Genomic DNA, 21,937 nt, shown 5'->3' on the forward strand with positions numbered 1-21,937 from the left:
AGGAGGCAGAGTAGTCGTTAGACGCATTCCCCGGGCGTTTGAAAGAGCTGGCCAGCATGTGCGGCTTACAAGACTAATAAGAGGAAATCAGGGCCCAGATAATACAAGGCTGTTACTCCTTGAAACTCAGAGAACATCCTCCAAGAATCCGGCAAACCCTTAGCAGACATCCTCACCATGGGACGGTCTAAAGAACTTGCAAAAGCCAGAGCTTCTCATATGGAGGCCGCTCTCCACCGTCCCATCAAGATGGAGCAGGTGAACGTCGTGAAGGCCACGCCGCGCCAACACCCGGGCAAGCGTCCACCAGACAGGAAGAGAGAATGCGGCTATTGCGGAGGCACGCCCCACTGCATGCAGGCCTGCCCGGCGAGAGGGAAGAAGTGCTCAGCCTGCGGCAGGATGAACCATTTTGCGACCGTGTGTAGGTCATCGAATCCCCAGAGAGAGACGGCCCAGACCGTAGAAGAAACGCAAGACAGCGAAGACATGGATGATGACACGGGAGATTACCACGTCCACTCCGTACTCGCAGTGAACCAACTGCCGCCGAAAAGACGCAGACTCCAAAAGTGCGAGGTCCAGATTCACCACCAAGACGTGCAGGCCACCATAGACACGGGAGCCTCAATAGAACTGATGGCCGCCAACGTGTACAATCATTTGAGTCCATGCCCACCATTGTGCAAAGCAAAAATGTGTGTATTCGCCTACGGGCAGAAGACACCCATCCCACTCCTGGGATGTTTCAAAACTGAAGTTCAGCATCAGGATCTAAGGGTCCCCACCACGGTGTATGTCACAGATGAAGGGAGTGGAATGCTGGTAAGCAGCCAGACAGCAGAAGAACTGAGGGTGATCGCCTTTGCTCTCGCCGTCCAGGAAGAGGAACTAGCAGCCATTATGGAGGAATTTGATGACATTTTCAAAGGATTTGGGTGCCTAAAAGGGAAAGAAGTCTCGCTCCACATCGACCAGTCCGTTCAACCGCTGGCACTGAGGCACAGACGCATAGCGTTCTACCTACGGCAGAAGGTCGAAGAAGAACTGGAGGAGCTGGAACGGCAGGGGATCATCGCAAAGGTCAGCAGGCCCACTTCGTGGGTGTCCCCGATCGTAGTGGCGAGGAAACCAAAGCAGCCAGGGCAGGTCCGCATCTGCTTTGACTTGTGCCTCCCGAACGTAGCTATAAAAAGGGAACGTCACATCACCCCCACCATCGATGACATTTTGGGGGAGCTGAACGGGGCAGTGTGGTTCTCGGATATCACCAACTGCCCCTGCATCCGGATTCCCGATACTTCACCACATTCTCGACACACGTAGGCCTCAGACGATACAAGCGTCTCAACTTTGGGATTTCAAGTGCCGCCAAGGTGTTTCAGAACACCATTAGGGAAGTCCTCAGCGGGCTCCCTGGAGTCCTGAATGTGAGTGACGACCTGCTGGTATATGCCACGTCTCTGGATGATCACCACAGAAGGCTTTGCAGTGTCCTCCAGGGGATACGCGAGTCCGGCCTCACTACACAAGGATAAATGTCAATTCTTGAAGAAGAAAATCAGCTTCTTTGGCTACACGTTCTTGGACAAAGGAGTGGCCCCAGACCCTGACAAGGTGCGAGACATCCAGGAAGCCCCGGTACCCTCCAACATCTCGGACGTTCGAAGTTTCCTAGGGATGGTAAACTTCTGTGGACGTTTCATCCCAGATCTGACCAACATCCCAAAGCACCTCAGGGAGCTGACGAAATCCACTACCATGTGGCAGTGGGGCCCCGACCAAGAACAAGTGTTAGACCTAGCACCATTGGTGTGGGTCTCCCTTCCATTATTTGCTGTTGCCTGATGTGTTTTTTTGCTGGTTATAGATGCTTTGGGCACTGTGCCACTGCTGTTCAGTGCCACAGTGCAAGTGCTCCCTATGGTAAATTGATGTATGGATTAGTGACTCCATGATTGGCTTGATTGGTTTACTTGTCAGACCCTAGTACAGTGCACTGCGTGTGCCCAGGGCTTGTAACCAATGCTGCTGGTGGCCTTGCAGCACTGATTGTGCCACCCACCGGAGCAGCTTGTAAAGTGTATCTCAGGTCTGCCATAGCAGAGCCTGTGTGCAGTATGGTACTACCATGTTGACTGGGCAAGTGCACCCACTTGCCAGTCCCTAAACCTTCCCTTTTATACATATTAGTCACCCCTATGGTAGGCCCAAGGGCAGGGTGCATTCTAGGTAAAAGGTAGGACATGCCCTGATGTTTGTGGTATGTCCTGATCGTGAATTACAGCCATTTTCGTTTTTCACTTTTGCAAGGCTACCTATTCCCCATAGGCCAGAATGGGCAGTTTGTTTATTACATTTTATAATCCTAACTGACTCCGGGAACATGGTAGAAATTAGAGTTTAGTATGCCTGAACTCAGAATGATAAAATACATCTTTTAGTGAAGTTGGTTTTAACATTCTGCGTTTGAAATTACCACTTTAAAAAGTATGTATTTTCTTGTCTAACCATCCAAACCTGCCTCTGCTAGGCTGTGTATTCCTTGTCTGGAGTTTGAATGACAGGGGCTGGGGGATTCCAGGAGACCGGGTGAGTCAGCACAAGGCTGAATAGAGAGATCTAGATGGGTGGGAGGAGTTGCACCTGGGACCTGAATAGGGCTGGACCTTCCCTCCACAATGCAGGCTCCACTTCCTGTGGTGTGTCTGATGTCCCTGCCCTGTACTGTGAAAGGAAAGTAGGAGACATGTCAACAAAGTGCTCCAGGACTGACCAGAACTGGTTTGGACTAGGCAAAGGCTTCTCTGCCTTCAGAGAACAAAGGGAAAAGGAGTATAAATATTGGGACCCAGACCCAAGAACTTCTGGGAATCAAGACAAACCTTTGCTGAGGAGAAGAACCAGGAAGCTGAAGGAGGAGACTACCCCTGTGCTGTGTGTTTGGGGGTTGGCCTGCAGTGGTTGCTTCATTGCCAAAGAGAGCAGAAAAGGACTGAGTGTGCTTTCTATCAACTTGAACAAGAGTCTCCAAGTGCTTGAACTAGAGCTTGCCTCCTGCCTGAAGTCTCAGGGTACAAGTCTTCACCAACCAGCTCCCCCCTGAATTCCCTTGCTAGAAATTGAAGTGTCTGATGTTGTGCTGGGCCTTCTGAGAGACTGCGTGTTGCTGGGAGCTGGAAGTGCGACGCAACAATGAGAAGCATGTCGCAGCCGCTGTCATCGCATCGCCGAGGAAGCGAGCTGCCGCTGTCATCATCGCATCGCCGAAGCATGGCGCATCGCTGGAGAAGCGGGACGCTGCCACAGAGGTCATCATCGCATCACCGGAGAAGCACGTCGCAGGGCCTGTCGCGGCTCCAAAGATCGAGTCGCCGTCGGGCTGCACACATCACACCAACGTTGTCGCATCGCAACCAAGACGCCATTTTGTCGCATCGCACCGGAGAAGAGTATCGCATCGAAGTGCCAGCATGTCACATTGCACCGGAGAGCAGTAAGAAACCGACGCATCAACTCCCCAGACAGTAAGGAAGCGAGCATCAACTCCCCTGCGCAGCAGTAAGGAACCGACGCATCCGCTCCCCTGCGTGTAAGGAACCGACGCATCACCTTCCCTGCAACCCTTTTGTTTTCTTTGCACTACGCATTTAAGGTACATTGAGAGTAAAGTGTCGCATTTACAACCCGAGAGAACTGAGCTATTTTATAACATTTGAGAGACTGTTTTTGAGTTCAGTATTGTGGATATTTGTCGTTTGGTCCTGTGTTAAGCCTATATAAAAATACTTATTTTTATAATGCAACCGGTGTGGTGTCCATTTGCAGTGTTGTCACTGTATTACTGTATGTGTTCACAAATGCTTTACACACTGCCTCTGAGATAAGCCTGCCTGCTCGTGCCAAGCTACCAAGGATGTTAACAGGGGTTATTTTAGGAGTGTAGCCCCCTACCCTGACTAGACACAAGGGTCCCTATTTGTCACAGGTATCTACCTATGCCAACTAGAGACCCTCAAATCTAACAACAAGCCTTCAAGGATACCAAAGCAGCACTCTCGGCGGACACCACGCTGTCGTATTTTGACCCGACCAGGCCCACCAACATTGCCCTTGACGCCAGCCCCTATGGGCTAGGGGCAGTGCTCACGCAACAACGCAATGAAGACTGGGCTCCGATTGCCCACGCAAGCCGCTCCCTGACGGAAACAGAGCAGATTGAGAGGGAGGCGATTGCGATCCATTGGGAATGTCGGCATTTCCACATTTACGTGTATGGCCACCCATTCACTGTTACCACCGACCACAAGCCCCTCATACCCCTCTTTCAAGGATCAGTGTCAAACCTCCCCCCCCCCCCCCCCCCCCTCCCCCCTACCCCGAGGATAGAAGAACTGATCCTCCAGCTGCAAGGACATGATTACCGGGTTGAGTACAAACCTGGTTCATCCAACCCGGCAGACTATCTCTCAAGCCACCCAAGGGCTGCGACCAAAGCAGAGGAAGAAGATGCAGAGGACACCAAAGAATACGTACGTTTCATAGTAGAACGGTCCCGACCGCTTCCGATGAGTCTCGAAGCGATAATGGAAGCCACCCAGAATGACGAGTGTCTGCAGCTAGCCAACACCGCAGTCCAAACAAATGACTGGCGCCCAGTCCAAACCACGATGACCTGGCGAACACCACAAGCAAAGACCACGCTGGAGTCGATCATGAGAATCAAAGAGGAACTATCCGTCGACAGTAGGGGGTGCCTGCTGAGAGGTCCACGGCTAGTGATCCCTTTAAGCCTTGCCCAGCAGGCAGTGGATCTCGCATATCGAGGGCACCAAGGCGTGGTGAAGACAAGAGGTCGGCTGAGAGCGAAAGTGTAGTTCCCAGGTATGGACACAATGGTGGAGCAGGCGGTCAGACATGCCAATGGTTTCAGATGTCAGGCTAACCTGATGAACCTCACACCGTAATCACTGAAGACAACCCTCGAGGACTATGGCAGTGCGTTAGCATGGACTTTGGGCATCTACCAGACAGGTGCTATACCCTCGTGGTCATAGATGACTACACGAAATACCCCGAAATAGAAATTGTCGGAGGCCAAACGGCCACAGAGGCAATCACCAAAGTGGAAAAGATCATTGCTACCCACGGGATCTTTGAGGTGTGAAGCCTGACAATGGCCCACCCTTTCAAGGACAAGAGTTCGCCGACTACCTCAGATCTTGGGGCATACGTCATCGGAAAGTGACACCGCGCTGGCCCCAAGCAAACGGGGAAGTAGAGAGGTTCATGCACACCCTCAACAAGGTCATTCGCATTGCGCATGCCGAAGAAGCACTGCTGGAAAGAGCCATCTATAGCTTCCTGAGGGAGCACAGGTTGACGCCCCATCTCACTACAGAGAGGGCACCGGGACCCGCAAGTATGGGTCGAGTGGTGCGAGACACTATTCCCCATAACCCAAACTGGGCCCCTTCCCCGATTGACAGTACTAGAGTCCTAGCCAAGAGGACCAATACCAATGATAAATCCAGTGCCAACCGAAGAGCGAGAGCGTCGACCATCCGGAAGAGGGTCATGGTTTACGTCAAAGACAGACATCCATGGAGTAAGTTCCGCCTCCCGTTTGGGCAGTAACCCGCCAGACAGGCATGATGGTAACAGCCCGGAGAGGAACAGAAGAACTCACACAAAATGTATCATTCTTCAAAAAGGTCAATGCCGGAACTCTCAACATTCCCATCTCGGACAGCATGGATACTGGCCTAAGTCAGAGAAGGGCTGAAGAAGGGGAGACAAGCCAGAGAACCAACCCACGGATGACTCGGATGGGGCTAGCAGAGGACAGCCATCACCACTTGGAGCTACTGAAGAAGAGCCGTCCAGCTCCCCACTGAGGTCCCCTGCGGACATGGCATCGCAGGAAGTCGCCCCGTCTGGGTCCTCATCCAAGGGAGAGCGTTCCAGGTACTGTCTGTGGAGCAATCCAGCTCCCTCCTCCCGTCTTGCGGGATTCATGGTGTGAAGAACCAAGGACCCGCCGCAGACTGGGGCCTGTACCTGGGTTGGTGAGCTGGGAGTAAGCGCCCTGGCTGGAACTGGAAATAGATTGAATGTTAACGTTTTATTTCTGTTTTGTTAAAGGTTAGAAGGAATGTAATGTTCCCAGGCGGGGTAGCAATGCAGTTTACCCACGCCCGGGACGTACGCTTTGGGTGCTGGCGTTTGTCGCCATGCGCGATTATAAAATAAAGAGGCGTGGCCCACATAGGCAGTCTAGGGTGACCAACCGTCCGTAAATTTCACGGACAGTCCGTAATTTCGGCCGTCTGTCCGTTGTCTGTGAAGGATTCTTTAACGGACGCCATTTGTCCGTAATTTTAACCGGGCACCGGTCGCATCACCCTAAAGCCGGCACAGCTTCCACCCACCTGCCTGCTTGACTCCGATGCTGTTGAGGTGGGTGTAACAGACTCCGATGCAGTACCAAAGCTCAGATACCCAGCAGCATTGGAGAGGCACAGCGGGATGGCAACCCTCACACCTTCAGCGCTTGATGAGCTGTTAAGAGGTGCTTGAAGGTGACTGAGAGGGAGGGGCTGCAGCGTCAGGAGGGGGGGGGGGCATCTATTCAGATGCAAACAGCCCTGAATGCGTCATGTCTGCAATTTAGAGGGGCCTCACACATTTATTTTCTGCCCAGGGCCCCAAACATCCGAGAACCGGCAGCACCTGGTTCTCTTCACAGAGCTTAATTACTGTCACTAAACTTGTAAACAAACCTTGGTTCTTCAAACATGCAGTCTATAATGTAATAAAATAAAGAAATGGCACAATCGCACCCACGCTGATTAACAAAGTATGGAGGCCAATCAGTTAAATCAGTTCTCTTGGAGAATCTCCTTTAAGTACTGTACATCACAGTGGGGGATGGCAAAACTAACATTTTAGAAAGAGGGCCTGTCCTCTCCTTGTCTTGTCTTGTCCAGGAGGGGGTGAGGAGCCCTACCCCACCCTGGAAGAGACCAAAATGATACTAGAATACTGCATGCCCACCCTGGTGGATCCTGTTCCCCCTCATGTGATGGCTCCTGCCCCCTCCCCCCCAGGTGATGGCTCCTGTCCCCCCATGTGGTGGCTCTTGTGCCCCCCTTCCCCCTGCCTGTGATGGCTCCTGGCCCCCCCCTATGTTGGATCCTGTCTCCGCCCTGGGAGGCTTCTGTCCCAGTCCTGGCATGGCTCCGGCAGCGAGGGTGAAGTTCTTGATGGGCCTCTTCTCAAAAAGGCTCAGCTCAAAAATATGAAAAGGTGAGCGAGTGAGTAAGTGAAGGGATGGCTGGATGAATTAGTGAAAGGGTGAATGGATGAATGAAAGGTTGAGTAGATGGATAATGAGAGAGAATGGATGGATTGATGAGTGAGTGGAAGGATGGATGAGACAAAAGGTAAATAGCTGGATGTATGGGTGGAAGGGTAGCTGGATGGGTAAAAGGGTGGATGGATGAGTGAAAGGATGGATGAGTAAAAAGGTGGATGATGAGTGAGTGGGTGGATGGATGAGTGAAATGATGGATGTAAGGATGGATGAGTGAGTTAAAGGGAGGGTAGGTGGACAGAAGGATGAATAGATGAGAGAAGGAGTGAAAGGATGGATGAGTGATGGGGCAATGGATGGATTCATGAGTGGATGAGTAGATGGATGGATGGATGGGTGGGTGGATGGATGGAAGGATGGCTAAGTGAAAGGGTCGATGGAGAGAGAAAGGGAGGATGGATGGATGACTGAAAGGGTGGATGGGTGGAAGGATGAGTGACTGGGTTGATGGATGAGTAAGTGAAAGGATGGCTGGATGGGTGAAACGGTAAATGGCTGGATGGATGAGTGAATGGATGGATGGGTGGAAGAGTGGATGGATGAGTGTACGGATGGATGGGGTGAAAGGGTGGATGGATGAATAATGGATGGATGAGTGAAGGGATGGATGGGTGGAAGAGTGGATGGATGAGTGTACAGATGGATAGGGTGAAAGGATGGATGGATGATGGATGGATGGATGAGTGAAGTGATGGATGAGTGAAATGATAGATGGAAGGATACATGATGGATAGGTTTGCAAATGGTTGAATATGTTTGGATATGGCTGGGCTTACTTATATACTATTGCGCGACCTCCTCTGATGTGTCTGTAAAACTTACCTATTGTCCTGAAGTTTTGTCCTGAATTTTGACCTCCTGTCCTGAATTTGTGTCCTGAATTTTGACCGTTTGTCCTGAAGTTTTACACTCACCGTCCTGAATTTGCACCAATGCCAGTTGGTCACCCTAAGGCAGTCGGGACCGCACTACAGACAGAAACACCCGCATATCGTTGGTTATTATCGCAGCCGCAGCACGCACGAGACATACCGCGCTGCAGCCCCTTTACAACCCTCTTTAATAAAGACCTGATTGCCTGCACCTCCAAGCCTAACTTGAAATGTTCCCTCCCCCCCAACATGGCAGAAGTGCGGCGAGGTACCTCGGCCTTCGACGGCTGTCCCTCTGCGAACGGACCCGAGAAACTCCCCTTAGCATCTACTGCTTTGGCAATATGCTACTGCTTCTGAATTGGGGAGGAGCAGGCTATCACTGCTGCTGTCAATCCCCCCAGCCCCCCCTCGTCTCGCTCTCCGGACGCGGGCATACCTGTCCGGCTCTTGCAGGGTGAGCTGGGCCTGCCTCACACTCTCGCTCAGGGCCATAACCGCAACTATCTGTACTATCACGTGGATTGACCTAATGAAAAATTCATAGGATGACCCTTGCCAACTGGTGTGTACCAAACTTAAAATGGCACCTGTGCCATGTCAAAATCCCGATGAAGCCCTTTGTCCCTGCCCCCACACCCCTCTGCCAGTCACACCACCTCTTGTCCCGTGACCCTACCACTCGCCCGAAGATCCCAGGGGAGTAGGGCATTCGGCCCTCCCCCCAAAACCCCCAATTGAATCTCAGAGGTCTCGCTGTAGTTGTGCAAATGCCCCACTTGCCCAACCTAAAAAATGATTCACTTTGTAAGATGTACATGACCTCAAAATAATCTACATTTATACCTGGGGTGCTGCATCTCAGTTTCTTTCAACTTTCATGTGACGTCTTTCGATACTACGTTAAGCTCGGCAATTAATTTGAGATGTAATAAATGTTAATGGCCATTAAGTTAATATTTAAACAACTTTAAAACATGCTCGCTATCCTACAAAGTGCTTGTAATACATATTTATATATTTTTGTAATTTTAGGTCATGAAGGAAAAGTCGGGATGGCCTCCATTGTATTGAAACCTAATCAATCTTTAAATTTGAAAAGGATTTATGAACAGATTGTGACATATTTACCCGGGTATGCTTGTCCAAGGTTTTTAAGAATACAGGTAAATTATTTTTACAATCGAGTGAGTGTGATATAACGTTGGTTGCTGTCCTGTTAAAGCATGTTGACCTGAAATGTTTATCACAATTTCTATAGACGCTACCAGTACCCTAACATTATTTTTTTACGTGTTGTCAGACATCATATATTGAGCATCAAGTGCTCTAAACTACACCCAGCTTCTTATAAGATAGATCGCACACAAAAAGAATACGAGCCCTGCTCATTATCAGGAAACTAGATGGAGTTTAATACAACTTAGCACCTTATAAAATAATTGGAAACGCAAAAGAGCTATATACTGTTCAAGAGCTTTTAATCTAATCAGAGCATTCTAAATTGTCATTCGATGTTGTATTTACCACGAAAAAAAAAACACTAGGTTGTCTTTAGATCTCAATTCACAAAGTTAGTTGCATACATGAGTATAGAAAAAATTGTCAGTAGTTTACATTTCTGTTGCAGATTGGACTTTGCGATTCACGAAAACCTGAACTTGGTCCATTTATTGAATTTATTCTCATGTGGCGTTAACTCCAATATCGCGTCCATACAGGGAAAGAGTGTGATCCAAGGTGGGAGAACCTTTGCAAGAGGTTAACACTCGCGCGTTTGTGTGTTGTTTGTCACACAACATGTGTATATAGTTTTCCAGCCTCAAAACAGCTGGAAATTTACTCTTGATATGGGCAGCAATGAATCTATTTTTCATGGCAGGAAATCGGAAGAACATGCTGGCATCGGATCACCACCAACAACAAAAAAATAGTTTGGCATTGAGAATGAACGAACAAGTTTAAATACATATTGTTGGAGCCGGCCTCGTGGCGTGGTCCTGTTCCCCCTCGCTAAGCCGCACGAGGTCCCATGCACCTCGGGGCTCCTCCATTTTGGATTATACGTCACTCCACGTGCCCACCGACGTGACCCCGCTCCACCCGGCCTCGGTCCCAGCGAGGCCCGACATCGAGGCGCCAACCCCTGGCCCGGGGGATACCACGTGAACCCTTCCCACTCCCGGCGGAGGGCAGTATCGATGGGACCCCCAACCGTCCTTCCACACCTAGGTGCGATTGCCCCACAGCTCTCTGGGGCCTGGCGCCTCTCCTGCTGGGTGTCTGGCCGCTCCCTACCCGGCCTCTCCGCCCCCCCCGGGCGCAAGGGTCCGGACATCAAAGGGCTCCAGTCCTATATCTGGGGCGACCCGGCAACAAGACAACGGTTGTATCCCGGAGTCAAGAGCCCTGCTGATCGGATCGCGGCTGACCCTACGGAGAAAGACTCATCCTGAAACTACACCCTGAGCCCTGCTGACAACGCCGCGGCTCCACCGTGCTTAAAGACCTTCACGAACCTTTGGGGCCCTGCTGACGCTGTCGCGGCCCGACCTTGTTGAACTTGCCATCAGAGCCCAGCTGACCTCGTCGCAGCTCGACCAAAGCGGACCTACCACCGGAGCCCTGCTGACTGTGTCGCGGCTCGACCCAAGCGGAACTACCACCCGAGCCCTGCAGACGCCGTCGCGGCTCTCCCCGTCCGAGCTACTTCGAGACCAGCACGCAAGGTCTGGCGCAGGGCCTCCCCGTACCTGGCTGGTACTGAGACTGACCCGCTACCCTATCCCCCTAAAGACATTGAGACTCTTTTTGGATCACTCGATCCCACTGTAAATTTTGAATGTGCCACCTTTGATAAAGAACCAAGATAAGCAACTGATACAGAGTCCTGCGTGGTGGTGTTACTGGGCCTAGTACGATCTCAGGAGAAGGACCTCTCCTAGGAGGCTTCTCAGCGGCGCTCGGCTATAACTTTGCGGAAGGGAGGTGGCTGGAGCAGTCCCCCCGACTCCCCGGTGGTCCTCCCTCCAACACATATATTCAATACATATTCCCATTCAGAGATGTATACATGTTCAAAATCTGAGTGGAGTATAGTTAAGCAGGTAGATATTCATAGAAAGTAGTGACAATTGACCCAGTGCCTCTGGAATTTTTAGTGAGTTTAGGGAAAGTCAGAAATTTGCTCCAAGTGTAGCAGTGACTCAACAGGAGGAAATTTCTTTTTTTTTTTTTGTGAACGTTTATAGTAGGTTTTAGAGCAAACTCAGAATATCATACACCGAGGAAGATATTACTTTTCCATTTGGCATTACCACCTCGTCCCTCCCTCGCTTAAGTTCGGTACATCATGGGGGTCTTTTGCCTCTACATGTAAGGAATTAAAGCAAGGGACTAGAACTCCGAGTAGTGCAATTACCAGTAATTATTTGATGCATTATGCTTTACCTTCGGATTAACATTTTTGGAAGCTTTGGAGTTATACATCATAATGCTGTTATTGCTACTTATTGCATCTTTCTCCACTTTCTTGCCTCCAGCTTTAGGCTAGAAAGTGATCGCTCCAATTCCAAGGAGGGATGCATTGTGTGTATATCACTTATAATAGGAGGTAAACATTAAATTGGAAGGTTAGCCCACAGTGTGTGGTAATGGATTGAATTGTGACATCTAAAAGAAAAGTGCAACTGAAACCCGATTCTGTTGGCATCACCGCTAACCTCCCAAAGGAATGCTTTTGCACTTCTTAGGTAACGTGAATTATGGGGGATTTCTGGGTAATCCAGTCTGTGGCTTGAGGATCACTCATTTGTTCCATGCCAAGGGCGTCTGCCATTCGCCAATAGGTTCTAACATAATTCCAGGAACTGCGGGTTTTCCAACCATTTGGGCCTTCTGTAGTTATTTCGAGAATGCCCAGGTAGGCAGATCAAGTAGGTCTTAACTCTGTTGGAACTAGTCACTCCTTGTTAGCAAGAGCAGTGAGCGAAATCCGTATGGTTAATGTGAAAATGAACTGGTTGTACCAGTGTAAGCGAAGTCAATGAAGAAAATAATACATACACATTCATTTACTGTAAATTGTGACTGCATAGTTTGACAATAAGGTCTTTATGTACTAATGAATTTATTTCCCATAGACACAGAATGACTAAACTCCTTGATACTTTAGACCCTATGGTCCTTATTTAGAGGACAGAGGAATCCCAACAGCAATAAAATAACTTACCAATAGAAATGACTCTGTATTTTAAGTTTAAACAATGTGGTGTAATTCTTTGATGCAATTTCACCCCCATATTGAGCACTTCACCATGTTATAAATATGCAGTATGTAAGGATATTAATAAATATGTAAAGCTCTGCTTCAAGTACCCAAGGGTAGAAACACTCTAAATAATGGAAACAAAAGGGTCAATACAACTGTTGCTGCATATCTTTCTGTTGGTATTGTGATGTTTTTTTACATATTATTTTGGGAGTTAAAACTAGCAGCAATACCGTGTTAGTATCAGTGTTTTGTTGGGCACTAAATAACATAAATAATCAATAGTATACTTATGTTACTTGCGTGGGCGGCAAGATCATGGCACAAATGGACCCATTTGCGCTCGTGAAGAGCTAGCCACTGTTAGTGTGACAACTGTACATAAGGCGTGTTTGGAGGTTCTAACATGGAGCACAGATACTCATATACCAGGGGGTAGGGTGGAGGGCAGGCGACTGACAATTCTATGAGGGAAAAGCTACCGTCTGGGACAGAGCACGCAGCTTTAACAGGAATGTACATGGAGCTGTGAGGGAGCAATTGTACACTGACCTAGTCAGCCAGATCAGCTGTATAAACTAGTGATAAATGGAGTGACAGAGGGCACAGTCAGATTATCGTCACATCCAAATATGGCAGTTTTACATTTTGTGAGTTGACCATGAAGACCCTCATCCATGGTGAAATTACTTTATGGCTAATGTTAAAAACAAGAGGTGTCTAACCTTCCAGCATGTTTCCAGTTCTGATACGATAGAGATGCAACATACAGGTAAGGCCTGTAAACTAAGAAAAAGGTTTATCTGTGCCTCTATCATTTTGATATACTTAATCATATGTATGAAATGCTTAGGGGTGGCATATTATGTTGACCGCTAAACACTGCTTAAGCCAATAAATTTCCAGCAGAGACTCAGTGGAACAGGGAAGGACACTGTTTTTGGTCAGCATTTCTTAGGAACCAACAGCAGCATCCACAGTCTAAATATTGCATTACTCAAACGTAATTCAATACAGAAAGCAAAAAGACAACTTTGGAATATGTGGTTGCAAGTGTTCAATACACATTGAGAGGTAACTTGAACAGGCACCACAGCTTCTCAAATGCCAGACTTCCATCCCTTGACCTCCAAGCTTAGTGATGTCTAGAGTATAATGGTACTGACATTGCTCCAAACCCAATGGCCTGGAGACCTTTATTTGACATGATTGAGTCCACACACACCCAAGCTTCTTGAGAGAGCAACTTCAAATACACCGGACTTTAATATGAGCCTTTTAGAAGTCTAATGTCACCTGACATACAAGCAAATGTGTACAGATCCTTGCCCTCTAGCTTTATACATAGTGGATTTATATGTGACAGATTTAACCCCAGCTTCATCAGCCTTTATTAATTAAAGGTAGCTGACCCTGGCTAACTCTGCTGACCACTTTGAGCTTGCCTCCTCTGGGACCAGGGGTCACAAAGGAAATACCAGGAGTAGCAGAGAGCAAGTTAGAGGTCAGAGCTGCAACCCCGGACTACTCCCAAATGAAGTCCATGCATGTTTAACTGGCTTTGATTGCCCATCTTTCCATGACACCCATGAGTTTTATGACTGTGACACAAATCTTTTGCGGTTCTAGATGCGCTGACCTATCATGTGTAGGAAAGTGCCCCTTGTTGCATGGTTGCCCCCCACTTTTTGACCTAAATGTTGATGTACTTTGACTAAGTGTGCCATAGGTTCCTGCCAACCAGGTACCCAGGTCCTATGTTCTTTCCCTAAACTGTGAAGTTGCAAAACCCAATTGGTAACTCTCTGGCCACATGTAAGTCCTTGTAAAAGGTACCAGGTATACCAATGACACTGTGACCAGACAAGGCCCCTAAGGGCTGCAGCACTATTTGTGCCACCCTTAGAGGCCCTGTACCTTTACAAACGCACACTACCATTGCTGGCTACGTGTTTTGGTGCAGAACAAAATGAGTCGACATGACACACATCCCTGTCAATTCGCAGACATTCTAAGTGCAGTTCTGCCATAAAGAGTATATGGTATGGGAGTTTTTCATTTCGAACTCCACAGCACCATAAAGGCTTTACTGAAAACTGGGGAGTTTGGTACCAAACGTCTCAGCACATTAAACGCACACTGATGCCAGTTTGTGATTTATTGAAAAATGCACTCAGAGGGCATCTTAGAGAGGCCCAATGAAAAACAACCTACCTCTTGTGGCCTGGCTGAGTGGCTGCTCGCCAGCTGCCACCACCAGACATGTTTCTGGATCCCTGGGTTGAGAGCCTGCTGCTCTCGGGGTCCTTAAACAAAGAGCATCCTGGGACGAGGTGTCAAGCCTCCTCCCCCAGGATGGGGACTTGCCGCCTTTGTGAGCTACCCCCAGACATTTGCTGCTCCCAGCATCTGGCCCCCACTGGTTGTGACCCCCACTTTGGGTGGGAGAATCGGCGGGAAAACTAAGTTAGGAGAAGAGTTGTGCCCACCTTTGCCAACCCCACCCCTCAGCAGGGGGAGGCGAGGTGAAGCACAACACTCAGTCCCGCCATCTTGAAGATGGGGGGACCCAGCCAACCAGAGTGAGGCTTATCCCCCATCCCACTGGAGGATAACATAATAGGTGGTGTACCCACCCCAAGGGAGGGACCCATTGGTCCCGACCTGTACCTACCTGAAATGTCCCTAAATGTAGTATTTAGGGGCACCCCCGAACCTTGACTCCTCAGACCAGAGCCAACAAAAAGAAACAATAACAAGAAGGACCGAACAGCCGCACTGAGAGAGGAAGAGGAGGACACCAACTAATGTGGTCCCTGCCCTACCGGCCTGTCCCCCCCCCCCTCAGACTCCTCCAGCAGAACCTTGGTGTGTCCAGTAGCCCTCAAAAACCCAGAGAACCCGCACCCCTTCACAACCAAAAAGACGTTATCTCCTGTGAGAACCAGACTTGCTCAAAACCGACTGACTCTGACTCCAGCCGACTCCGTGAGTCCCCACCACTTAGCTCCCGGCGCCCTGAACTTGAGTGGCTAAATACCCTAAGGAAGTCTCCCTTGCGGTCCTAGCCTGGGTTCCAGTTACCCCTGAACATCCACAAGCTTCTAAACCGAGTCTGCAGCCTTTATCTGGGAGGCCCCTTCCAATCACGACCGAAGGTGAAACCCTGACCTACTCTCTAACCGAAGCGGTCCAAGAAGACCAATCCGACTGACTCTGTCTGCAAACGCTTGTGGTCACAAGATGTCAACTCCCAAAGATCCCCCTCGCCTAATCAGCCGCTGACCGACTCCCAGGAATCCCCGACCAAATCTGCAGCATAGACCAAGATCAACGATCTCCACTGAGAGACCTTGGGAACCCCGACGACAGCATTCTACACTAGGCCCTAATCCCGTCTGCCTCTGTGCTACTGGTGGTGTAGTTCTTGTGTTGGCCATTGGGCTACAGTGCTGACCTCGACCCCAGAAGCTTTTTGTTTGACTAACCTGGTGGTCTGATGGTCCGCAGTCCCAAAGCCATGACCTTACTTAGCCTGTTTGCGAACGTTCTGTTCCTGCACTCCACACCCAGTCACCTTTGTGCTAGTGCGATTTGAGTGCCCTCTGTGAGTAATACTGCAAAACTATAATTTTACTGCAAAACGCATTACCTTCTTTTCCTTTCTCTTAAGAAATGTACCAGTGTGGTATCTAGAGTTCCTGCGCTGTGTAGGAAAAGTAACAATAAAGTAATTTCGACTGTCTATTTGCCAAAGTTTACAAACCGGTAACAAAATCAAGTTAATAACAAATGTGTATTGCCTTGGAAAGTAAAATTCTACCTATGATTTGGTTCTAGTAATAAAATACGACGAAAATAATATTTTCATACAAACCAATTGGTCTGAGTTCAGTCTTTGAGTGTGTGATATCATTTCTTTCCTGAGTGTGTACAATAAATGCTTAACACTACTCTCTGATAAAGCCTTACTGCTCACCCACACTACCACAATTGGAGAGTAAGGTGCTATCTACTTTTACCTCTGCCTACCATTGGGGTTCCACTGGACACTGTGCACACTGTACCTTACTTTGGTATAATATATGCAGAGCCTGCTTCCTAACATGCATTTAACCTTTTCCTAAAACCACAGCTTTCTGAAGATAACAAACCGTATGTAACTGGACATTGTGTTACTAATTTCTAAGGGGGCTTTGCCTGCATGCTTTTGACTTGTTGAATTCAGAGATGAGTCAAGCGTGGATCAAACTCTGGCAGAGACCCCCTCGCTTTTCAGAGGCACTGATCTGCATTAGTGATTTGACCGCTGCCTCGACAAGCCTTGCAGAAGGAAGGTGAAAGTGCCCCAGCATCTGTCTCTTGCTCTATCCCACATAGTGCTGGAAATGTAAAAAAAAAAAAAAAGTACTCGGGGATCCAATAAAATGAAGATATGGTGTGGAAGCAGAAAGACGTGGAGCTGTGTGGGATGAAGTCATAAGGAGTGGAGTCTGAGAGTTAATTTACACTTTTTTTTAACTCTAGCCTAAAGCAATTGGCAACAAGGCCAAATATAGTAAATCTGTTCTGACATTTATGTAGCTCAATCAATTATGAACGTGCATCATGGAGCTTTAAGCAGACTGCAAGGCATAAGTCAAACAGCATGCTGGTTTTCTCTCTAATGTTGCTAAAAAAAGGCTTCTATGGGCAAAAATAAAGAGTATAAAGTAAGGCCCACCCCGTGGCCAGCTCAGCTCCTGGGTCTGGTGTATTAGTAGCTCCTAGATCTATGATACAGCTGTTCCTCCCCAGCCCCCAACTGTCAGCTCTGATCCTACCCTCCCACCTCATGGTCCAGTCCATGCCTTTAAGAAAAATCCAAGGATATTTAAGAGGTGATGTGGATTTAGATGTGCATAAAATACATTGTAACATTCAGATCGAAACAAAAGGATGCAAAAAAATTGTTTTTGCATGGAAAACAAATGTTCTACTAAGGCAAGTGTTTCTGAACACCCCCCAAAAAAAGAGTAGACTTTATTGCTTGCACCCTGTCCCCAAGAGTAATGTGGTTTTAGCAGTCCGCTAACATAAAATGTTGCCTTACCTGGAGAAATTAGAGCTCCAACAAGTCAAGCAGACAGTATGTACAAATAGGAGAATCTATTCTCATAATTTTTGGGAGCTCAGAAAATGTTTAATTCGAAGCCTTTCTGAAGAAAGGAAAGTCATCATGAAGCCTTGCAAGCAATTGATACCTTTAACCTACATAATGTATCCTTTAGTTAATTTATCCGGAGGAGTGATATGTGTATTTTGTTTCACTAACAGAATAGACAGAATCTGAACTAGATATGTTTCTATGTTCTAATCCAGTGGGCGCGAGGGCCAGACAGGCCTTTTATTTCACTGGGCTTTTTCCTAGTGGGCTGAAGTCCCCAGAGTCTGATTCTGAAAGCCCAGGGTTGCTCCTGGTTATTTGTCACTTTCCCCAAGATTGTTTGCAAGCATGGGAGGATTTCGAGAGGGAGGGGGAGGTAGAAAGAAAGTGATTTAAGAGGGAGAGAAGAGAGGGAGGATGGATGGACAGACGCATAGATTGATTGATCGTAAGACATATGGCACTTCGAGATTAAGGGCCTCATGTAGGTAGCTAAATACCGGCCGGTAACGGCCGAAATTCGGTAAATATCCCGTTACCGACCGGTATTTAGCTATTTGGGATGTAGGAGGCATAATTCAGGATTCGGTAAATTACCGAATCGGTAAAATACCGAATCGGTAAATACCGAATCCTGAATGTAGGGAGCACTCTAAAGAGTGCAAATTAGAATTCAGAATTCGTTATTTACCACCAAATACAGGTTGGTGATAAATAACGAATACCTTGCAAAACGCAATATTTTGCAGATGTAAGAGTGCCATGTGGCAGACATACATGCCCTTATGGCATGTATGTGCGCCACATGTGCACACATGCAAGAAACAGGGGTGCAACAGGGTGTCAATGTGACACCCTGCCACCCTTGTATATGCTCCCCCCATTACCGAATCGGTATTTACCGAATCGGTAATGGTGACTGGCTTCCCATTGATTCCTATGGGCCTCCAGGCCCATAGGAATCAATGGGAAGGTATGCCCCATTACCGAATCGGTAAATACCGATTCATATTTACCGAATTTTTCCGATTCGGTAAAATTTACCGAATCATTACCTACATCACATTTACCGATTCATAAATACCAAATCGGTAAAATTAGGTATTTATGAATCGGTAAATGTGTTGCTACCTACATATGGCCCTGAGCAGGCTGTTTTGAGCATTTTTAGGTCGAGCCTGGGCAGCGCATGCGTTGCTCTGCAAAGCATGCTGTATTCGACTATGGAGTTTAAGCTCCACCCACTCTCCGCCCATATTTTTCATTGTGTTTTGTAAATGCTGGCTTCTGATTTGTTAATAGGCGTGTTTGTCCCTCCTTAGTACCGCCTTGTCTTCATTTGTAACCTCTCGTGAGGACTGGCCCTTTTACTTCTGTTGTTACACCGTGTGTCTTATTTAGTCTGTAAGCACTATTTTCTCCTACTGCAGGCACTACATGCTTTCCTGCAACATTAAGCGCGCCATGCGCGCTATCACTTTCCGAGCAGCCCATTACAATGGCGGCCACTTCTTTAAAATGAAGTAGGTCTTGCATTTACAAGAGTTTGAGCTATTAGCATTATAAATGACAATGCCTTTTATTTGTGTTGATTATCAAAACAGATAAATAAAAGGTATTGTCATTTACAATGCCAATAGCTTAAACTCTGGCAAAAGCAAGACCTATTGCATAGCAAATGCTTGTTGCTAGGACTGCTTTTGGTTTTCCAGTCAGCCCTAACTCTAGTGTATAGATCACAAAAATTGATTCATAAGGTATCAGTGATAGTAGTTGCCTATAAAAACACCAATCCTCATAACTTTCACTACTCAATGTCACACATCAGTCTGACCATAACATGAGCCATTCGCACGCACAACAGATTGGCTCAATGGGAGGCCAGGAGCACAATGCGGCAGACTACTAATGTTGGAAGAGCTTATATTAACAGGTGCTTTCCTGGATGAGGGAACGTGGTGCATCAAATGTTGGAAAGTGCATCAAAAGACTGCATTTTCACAGGTGATGTGGCGGAAAGTAACACATTCTCCACAAATGTCACTAAATTCACATATGTACGCTTTGATATAGGATATTTGCATTTTACATTAATCTTTTTTTGGTCCTGGGAAATGGCTCTCCATCAAGTCTTTCCTTGTCCTACACTCTTGTTTGAACATGGGGATTTGTTTGTCCTCTTTCTGAACCTCAACGCACCATTTACACCTGGTTCATCCAGGAAAAGGTTTATAAGTGTAGGACTGCACCACCAGGTCTCTCCCTATTTCAAGAATGAAGAGAAACTTTAACTAGGAAACTTTTTCCATTTCAAAGTAAGAACATAAAATTGACTATGTGATGTTTGAGAACTATTCTGTACTGCATAAAGTGGAATTTTCACAGTAAGGAAACCGCGCTTTCAGTGGGGTGAGTTGCATGAAGCAACCCAAGTAATGTTGCCTTGTGCATGAAGTTTGTTTGAATCATTTTGGGAGTAGTGCATCTCCGCGTGAATATGCTTTTTTATGATTTAATTTTTGATTTCTGTGTAGTGTATCCTATGAAACGAGCAGACTTTTCATGTGCAGTCTGACAGCACAGTGCACGTTCTTGTTTCACGTATTATTTGGGTAGTGATGTTCAGATTTACTCTGGGATGTTGTGCTGTACTACTTTCTGAAAAAGAAATTCACATTCACTCACTTGCACTTGTTCTTCTTCCCAGGAAAAGATGGAAATCACTGCAACCTTCAAGCAGCAGAAATTTCGATTGGTGGAAGAAGGTTTCGATCCATCAGTAATTGCAGATCCTCTTTATTTCTTAGATGATTCTCAGAAATCATACGTGCAATTGACACGAGACATTTATGACAGGATCCTGTCTGGTCACTTCAAAATTTAACTGTGCGCACAAAACTTCAATGGATTGAAATATTGGAACTTTGAAGGGTGCGAAAAGTATACTGAATTGGTTTCAGAATATTTTTTGTCTCCTAATTGTGTGCCTTACTGCTAAGTGTATTTTGAATGATGATCCACGGAGGGGGGTAGTAGAATAGCGCCCTCTGTATGAACTCTACATTCAGAAGCACTGGAATAAATAAAACCACCCTTACTACAGTGGCGTACAAACAGCTAATTCTTATTTAAAACCTAGTGTATTTTCAAAAAAAAACATGGACCACTGTAGAGATAAATGCATTTGTGTTTTATGCAAATGGTGTCCTGGCCGAACACATAATCATTACTAACTATTTCTTGAGTTAGTGCTTGTAATCATCTTCTCATTATTACTGGAGAAGGTTGTCATACTTTTGCATCATTTTGGTTATTTTTGTCTCTAACACTGTCGAATGCTAATGGCAAACTAGCATGAATGCCCACTGCTGAACTAATTCACCCTGAGCATCATTTTACTGAGATTCTGAGCATATCTAATTGGACGATTTGTGGCCTTCACTTGTCATGGTTTCAAGCCAGACAATATAAGGGTTTCCTCGCAAGGGTTTTTTGAACATGTGTGTCTTTTTAACCTGAATGGGATGGGTAATGGGAGATCCTTTGTTCTTGAATAACTCTGCCAGGGCACAACAATCTCTCTGCTAGAGACCTAGGTGCCTGCCTGCCTCAGCGCTTATACTCAGTAAATCACTTCCTAAAGCCCAGAACGTTTTAGTGGCCATACCTACCTCATGGTTGGATGGCATAGCCCTTGCTATTCTTATTGGCAGTATTCCTGCTGTTTGCACTTGCACTGCCTGCTTTCCTCACAATGACTTTACAAGGATAACTCTTGTTGCACACTCTTCTTAAGAGAGTTTGCTTGCATTCCAGCATGTATATAGAAGCAGTGGGTTCCTCAAGCACATGCCTGTACATTGAAATAACGTGATTAGACGACACATTGCTTGAGTTAGGTTTGTGTGGACGAAAGACTCTGAGCTATAATGTGTCTACTTATGAAGAATCCTTGTGGCTGCTTACTCCTGACATAATGTGAACCTCATGCTCTTCTATTGTTCTGTCTACAAGGATTCTTGTATTGTAAATCACTCTGTTGGTCCTTGACATTCTATTGAATTTTATTACATAATACTGCTTTACCTCTTTGGAAATTGATGCCAGATTGATTATTGGCTCAACATATTTTGTACCATTGTATACTAATGAAGCCTATAGAGTACCTTGGATTCCAAAGCTTGGAGGCCCCCTATTGACGGGGACTGATTTGATTTTTATAGTATTGAGTTTTCAGTAATCTGCATTACCATAGTATCAGTTATAATCACGAT

The 21,937-nt window shown here is 47.0% G+C and overlaps 1 protein-coding gene across 1 annotated transcript in view; it reads left to right on the forward strand.

The window, feature by feature from the left end:
- Window positions 1-20,765, forward strand: part of SLC27A6 (solute carrier family 27 member 6) — a 373,836-nt gene extending 353,071 nt beyond the window's left edge. The window contains exons 9-10 of the mRNA XM_085632711.1: window positions 9,283-9,413; window positions 20,371-20,765. Of these exons, the coding sequence (XP_085488837.1) occupies window positions 9,283-9,413; window positions 20,371-20,547 (308 nt within the window). The 3' untranslated portion in view covers window positions 20,548-20,765. The remainder of the gene's footprint in view (window positions 1-9,282; window positions 9,414-20,370) is intronic.
- Window positions 20,766-21,937: the final 1,172 nt, after the last annotated feature.

This window comes from Triturus cristatus, chromosome 2_1 (genome assembly GCF_964204655.1).
Source record: "Triturus cristatus chromosome 2_1, aTriCri1.1, whole genome shotgun sequence".
Classification (NCBI taxonomy): Eukaryota; Metazoa; Chordata; class Amphibia; order Caudata; family Salamandridae; genus Triturus; species Triturus cristatus.